We start from the raw sequence: 7,500 nt of genomic DNA, 5'->3' as shown, positions 1-7,500 counted from the left end.
AATCTTCTTAGAGAAAGCATGAGATTGTGTCAACTAAACTATAACATAGGTATTTGGAATGTTATCTTCATTGGTCATTTCCTCTTCATAGACCAATCCAAGTTTGAATTGCCAATCCATTGTTCTATTGTTTTAACTATTTGTACTTCTTAATTTAAAATTCATACTTCCATTCATTTCATGATAATATGATTGGCATCTATTATTAAAAGTCCTTATCTCTGAAATCATACAAGTTTTTGAATTTGTCAGCCAATACAATTTCTGAACCTGTAAAACCTATTTGATCTTTAAATAAAATACAAAAAATTTCATGTTATTTTATATTACATGTGTATTCTTAAAATTGTTAATTAATTATACTCTTTTTGATATTTTATGAATATCAATAACCATCCACCCCATCCCCAGAACCTAGTCATTAGACATACTTCTTTAATTCTATCATTAAAGCAACAGCCCCTCTTCTTACTTTTCAGGCTGAAAACCTTGCTCATTTTAAAACATTTTGCTCACTCTCTGTATCTGAGTGTATAACTTACGTTATCTCTTCAAAGCTTCTCCAAAATATAAAAAATATCTACATGTACCTCCCTACATTTCGTTTCATAATTATATCTAATACTGATTTTACTAAATCTATTTATCCAATTAATCCAATGTTACATATTATATATTAACTCTCTTTTGCTCAGAAAAATAAATCATGAAGAAAAATTGACAAAAGCAGATCTTATAATTCATGTATAAATTTCAATTTCCAAGCTGAAAATTAAAAACATAATAAATTTCATTAAAGTGATAAATGCTTCAATTTTCAAAAAATTATATTTTCAATAATCATGGATGATTTCAGAGAGAATGTTTCTCTATTTACTATATATTTAAGAAAACCTTATTTAATTAACAAGATTTTTTTCCCATGAAATTCTAATCTATTCTAGATTAAGAAGATTGTGTCATCATATGATTTCAAGACGCTGGTTTGACTACTCAGTTCTCTTTTTCATTGCCCTAAACTGTATAACACTTGCAATGGAAAGACCAAACATCCCATCAGGTAGCACAGTAAGTTAAAAATTTCTTCACTAATTTTCACAAGAATTAGAAACTTTTCTTTTCATGTAACAGAGTAAAACGAAAATTTACTACACTGAGTTTCGTCATAAAATAAAGTTTCAAGCTGGGTTGCTTATAATAGAATAAAATTACTATTTCATGTTTCATAGTAACATTAAACTTCCCTCTTCTCAACTCATGGAAAACTGACACTTCTCAATGAACACTTCATGATTAAATACAATTTTCCACTTAACACCTCTAAGGAAATTAGATTCTTTCCTTTAATAATACTATGACGAATTATCACCCTGTTTTTGCTTGTTTTTTTTATACTCTTCATGCTTTATTGCTAAGGCTGTCTAATCAGACAAGTTCTTGTCAGATGTTATGTACAACAATTTGTAGTGAAAACAAAAAAATCAATTCCTGTCAGATCTCATAAGTTAAGCCACACTGTTCATAGCCATATCCGAAATAGATTAGGATTTACTTAAGTAAATATATAAGTATCTGCTGGATGGGGATGGATATTCTGGGCAGTAAACATCCCTGGAAGTACTTCAGAAAAACAAACTACATTGTTAAGAGTGTTATAAAAACTGACAGTGTAAGAGGATGTCAATTTAGCTGAGTTGCTTGAGTATTAAAGAGTAAAATTTGAGGTAGATATTCTGGATGTTTGTACTCAGAGCTCAAATCCTACCGTGGTAATTTTTTTCTTTTGTCCTTTATATCAGTCCAGGGTGTTAGATTGGCAGAATGTTAGAGTATTGGATGAAATTCCTTGTGGTATGAGTTTCAACTCTGAACATTCTGCATTCAAACCCTGCCTTCTATCACTGGGAAAAAAATTTGAATCTTTTGACAAAATTGGTTATATATTTAGGAAATCTTTAAGCAAGTGCCCAAGTATCTCAGCTGATCACTCTTCTTGGCACCACCTGCCAAGAGAAAATGCCAGAGGACTCTCAAGTCATGTTCACTCAACAAATGGACAAGAAATGTAATAAAGCCTTGTTTTCCTTTATTTTATATCAGTCTAGAAGGGGCAGCGCCCAGGACCTTTACAGACCCTCAAAGAATGAACTATTGCAAGTCAATGTCTATCGAAAGTGTTAGGAGTTGGGAATACACAATGAATTGATTAGGAGTGCAAGACTGTAACTTAAGTGCTAGAACAAAGGTTTTAGCAATGTCCTGTGCTACATCAGAGTACTTCACCAAATGTAGATATTGAAGGTGCTGTAAGTTTCTTTCCATTATGGAACTAATGTTGCTGGACCTAAATCAAAAACCATAAAGGGATTATGAAAAATCTCTAACTACATCCTTACATTGAAATGAGCCCCATGTAGTCATCTACCAAACGTCAGTCACACATGGCACATAATGAAATTCATTAATGGGTTATAGCATCAATCATTTTAATTAATTATTGGTAATATGTTCAGTAAACAAGAGACCTGCTTACAAACAGAATGTTTTCATATTTCTTTATATATTCAGACATTGTAATCAAGTAAGTCACTAGTGCCATATCTGCAGGGCACATGATATAAGTGGGAAAGAGTCTTAATTGCCAAAATAATTTTTTAAATGATTCTCTTACAACTAAGTGATAAAGAGAAAATATTTTCATAGAAGGCAATAAATTACATTTCCCATATAATTTATGGAGTGGTAGTATGTGTGTGCATGCACACGCACACATACGCACACACACACACACACACACACACACACACACACACAAACACACAAACACATACATGTGCATATACACTTGCACATAGTCAGTGTAGATTCATAAACTTATGAATTTTTATTTCACCATTGTTTTGCATTTTTTTAGAAAATGATATTGTTGTTCCTATCTATTTTAATTAGTTTTTTGTGCTATTCAGTAAAATAATAAGCAAAAACCATTTCTCAAACAAGGTTTATTTGCCATAATGAGATTCATTATCTCCCTATGCAGAATGGGCAAGAAATATTTTCTTTTTTTACATATGCTTTGATGTTCAAGAAAATTAATGTTCCACTACAAGATATCATTGATTAAATATTCTTAGATGAAAATAATGGCATCCCTAGATTTCTAATCGAAGTTTATAAAGAAAATCACAAGGTCTAGTTTTACTGATAACATTGGCTTAAATTAAGGTATTTAATCATAAGTTACCAATGAATCTCTTTGGGCAGAACTTTTAGGATATTTTGTATTTGATGTTTCATTTTTTAATCGGTTTTTTTTTTCTCGTAGTGGAAAGAATTATTTTGTTTTCCTTTTTAAAATATTCGTTTTCTTTAAATTTTTTGGTTTGTTTTTCCCGTTTTTCTCTATTGAGGTTTTTGATTAAAGTATTGAGCATGTATGAATGAAATTTATGATATGAAACATTAAAGGAATCAAATAAATTAAGAAAGTCATTAGGAAGAGGAAATGTTAAGTGCTGCTAGCAAAAGATAACAATAACATTATAGTATGTTATGGACTTGTATAAAGTAACTTTTGTCTTTGACACAATAGTTTAGATCAAATAGTTTGTCAAATCCTGAAAATGTCATCTTTGCTTTTCTTTTAAATTCTTAGAACCTCACAAAAATACATGACACTCACAAAATTTACACACAATGTAAATTTATACAAATAATACGAATTTGGGTTAATTCTGACAAAATTAGAAAGTCTCAAGATCAGCATTAATTCATTAGTATTAATATCCACTAACATCACTACATATTTCCATTGAATAAGTTTATTGTTTCCAAATAATGTCTTTTTTACTATGTAGTAAAAGTCATAATTTGAAAACAATTCTCTTATTATAGCTTTGACATTATTGATCATGTGCATTTGTTAAACAGTGTTTCTTAATTGGACATTATTCTTGTTTATCCATCAAAACTTTGTTTTGTTTCATTCTTGCTGGTAAGGTTAAACTGTAACTCACTATTATACTTAGTAATAAACTCTAACTTCTATTATATCTGATTCTTTTATTCTTCTAAAATAAAAATTCTTATGGATATTTGTCTTCGAATAAGTATATTTCAATTATTTATGTATCTTGCAATTGTGAGTGACAATGTGTCAAACTGCCATTTCATTGACTAAAGGCCAATTGTTGCATTCAGTGTTTTCTGTTAAGATAACTAAACAGTACTTAATACTTCAGTGGTTATTTTCTGTTACTATCATTCACAGTATATATAACATTCACTTAAGAGTAGTGAATTGGTAGAAACAGTAAAATGTTGGATATAATACCTTGCAGTAATTGTGGCCTGTTACATTCTGAGTTTAAATTTTACCAAGATTGAGTTTTCCTTTCATTTTTCCAGAATTGATAAAATAAGGTACCAATCATTTAAAGCACCAGTCAACTGTTCCTCTCTCAAAGATGGCTTTGTGATTGTGTCAGTGTTAAAGCCACAATATATAAGCTTCACTATATAACTTTTAAAATTTACTCCTCCCTCAGAGCATTGAATAAAATACTTTGCTATTTTTGTTCCAGCTCTATATATTCTTAGTTCAAATCCTGCTGAGGTCAAATATAATTTTCATTATTTTGGGGGTGGAATGAAAAAGGTAACAATCCTGAATTGTTAGAGTATCAGACAAGATACCTCATGGCATTTGTTCTGGCTCTTAACATACTTAGCTCTTATGTGGTAGACTTAATCTAGTGATCAATTTAACAACACCACCTAGTCCTAAGATGCATTTAGCATAGTTCATTGTGTTGCAAGCATTTGAACCTGATTTCTAGTTTGAGGATAACTTCCTCTCTTCATCCCATGTCAGAAGCCAAAGAAAAATAAAGTATAATGGGTGCAGCTCTTTCCTTCCTAAATAAGAAATAAAGAAAGAAAAGAAAATAATGGTACTGAAGTGTTGACTTAGAAATCTTTGTGACATTTTACTTCTATAGAATGTATATTTTCCACTTCAGTTCACTTACATAAAATATTGGTCCATTTTCTAAATTAACCTTTTAGCATTCAGATTACTCTGTCAAAAGTAATGCTTATCCATTCACACTCTTTTGAATTATTCATGCATTATCTTGTAGTTATGAGATTTCTGTGATGGAATTGTTTATGATTTGAATGACATTGTCATGTAGGTGTGAAAAGCCAGATCAAGCCAGTTTGAACATAAAACAAGTAGACCATTTCGGACTGGATATGATCAGTTTGAATACTAAGGGGTTAAACAGTTAGCATTAACAAGGGATGACTGTTAATAAGGGAAAATTGAATGCCTTTTTACACAATCATTATTATCATCAGTAGATGGCAGTGAGATGGCTGAATCATTAACATGCCAGGCAAAATTCTTAGTGGCATTTCGTCCATCTTTATGTGTTCAGTTCAAATTCCGCCTTGGTCGACTTTGCCTTTCATCCTTTCAGGGTCAATGAAATAACTACCAGTTATGTACTGTGGTTGATATAATCGACTTGCCCTCACCCCCCCCCCCCCCATTTCAGGTCTTGTGCCTTTAGTAGAAAGGATTATTTTCACCATTAGAAGTAGCAGCATTTAATACTCCACATTTCTAGGCTTGTACCACAATAGAACTTACTCTATTTTAGAAAAAAACCAATGTAGATGCATTTAAAAAATATAAATTCCAGTATAGATAATGCCAGTGAAAGTTCTTCTCAAGTATTCTAAAAGTAATTTATCATGTATATCAAGCCTACAGCCAAGATTATGTAAACATTCTAAAGTGTCAAATTTTCCTGTAAGTTGCCACCTCCAAGACATGTGCAGCTGCATTCTTAACTATTTACAGTGATTTCTATCAACTGTTTGTCATTTAATGAGAGTATTTCCGAAATTCTATTCCGTGTTGTTTTTATTCATTGTATGTGATTTCTGTTTATTTCTAGCATAGGTTGGTTTGCTCTGTAGTTTATGAGTTTTTTTAGGGTTTTGGGTGATTTTTGTCTTTTTTTTTTCCTTGAACATTCTAAGAATAGTGAGTTTTAGATTACCATTAGATATGTAAAGTTCATTGAAATGTTATAATTCAATTACTTTTCCAGCTCTTACCACATCTAGTTGTATTAAACTGGCCACAATCTTAGGTGTTTAGGATGTAGAATGTATAGGCTTAGCAAGTAAACAATATGGAAAACAAACCTAAGGTGTGCTACCAAAGGAAACCAGATGTGAAACAAACCAAGTGACATTTTCTAACCAACGACTTTTTAAATACAACATTTACGTGCTATTATTTACAACTTTATCTGCTTTAAGTTTTCCATTTTAAAAAAGCATTATTTCATGTTCTCTTGATGGTGATATACATACATACATATATATATATATCTGTAAATGTAATATGTGACAATTATTTGGTAGCCATGATAAAACTCCAAGTTTCGGATGCCGAGGTGGAAATCCATGCCGCCATCTCTTCAGTTATCCGGCCATCAGAAAAAATGCTATGAAAAATGACCATTATACCTATAATGGCATCCGAAACTCGGAGTTTTATCATGGCTACCGAATAATTGTCACATATTACATTTACAGATAAATTCCTCTATTTACATAATATCGAGGTCTCTTTCTTTCCTTTGTTGTCTTACCCTTTTTATCAATATATATATATATATATATATATATATATATATATTACTTAAAACAGTCTGATTTGGTTTCTATACTACTTCAAGACTTACTCGTCTCTAACAGAGCCCATCTACTTCGGGCTCTGAAAAAGCCTAATGAAGAGGAGGTTGAAGATGGCTGCCGGAAGAGAAGCTGCTATTGGTCAAGGAGTGTCATAAGGTGTTACAGTAGATAATGGTGCCATGTGATCTACCTTGACCAATAGCAGCCCCCTTCTTCGAGTAGTCATCTTGAACTTCCTGAATCTCTTCATTCAGCTTTTTCAGACCTTGAAGGAGATGGGCTCCATTAGGAACCTGCGAAGCTTGAAGTAGCATGGAAACTAAATCAAACTGTTTTAAATAATACATGTAACACCTACTAAATGTGTTGAGTGCCCTTTTCTTTCGGTTGTCCACTCACTCATATATATACCTACATATATATATAAATGTGTGTGTGTGTATGTATTACATGGATAAAGGGTCATCAAATCCAGTTTAAACACAGGCATTTACATTCACTCTATTTTTTTTTTTTTGATAAGGTCAGTTTTTCTTTTATTTTCTATGGGGTTAATAAAATGAGATATCACTTAAGTGTTGGACTTGATGTAAATGCCTAATCCTCGCTCTTTAATAAAAAATGGAGTTGTGCATAGGTTAGAAGGAATTATCTACAATAAAATGTCAAAAAGTTTTGTTGTACATCTCCTAAATTCTGATCATCAACACTTGGAATTGTATCTGGTCAGGGATAATGGTATGCACTTATTAATTTTGAACATTCCTGTGACCCTTCCACCAA

General features: G+C 31.5%; 1 protein-coding gene across 1 annotated transcript in view; it reads left to right on the top strand.

Annotated features, from left to right (window-relative positions):
- LOC115213213 (voltage-dependent T-type calcium channel subunit alpha-1G-like) overlaps positions 1–7,500 on the top strand; it is an 865,045-nt gene that overhangs the window by 705,507 nt on the left and 152,038 nt on the right. Inside the window, exon 21 of the mRNA XM_036503838.1 lies at positions 945–1,068. Coding sequence (XP_036359731.1) covers positions 945–1,068 — 124 coding nt within the window. The remainder of the gene's footprint in view (positions 1–944; positions 1,069–7,500) is intronic.

Source organism: Octopus sinensis, linkage group LG6 (assembly GCF_006345805.1).
Source record: "Octopus sinensis linkage group LG6, ASM634580v1, whole genome shotgun sequence".
Lineage (NCBI taxonomy): Eukaryota > Metazoa > Mollusca > Cephalopoda > Octopoda > Octopodidae > Octopus > Octopus sinensis.
The sequence above is the reverse complement of the archived record's forward strand: the minus strand, read 5'-3'. Positions and strand labels throughout refer to the sequence as shown.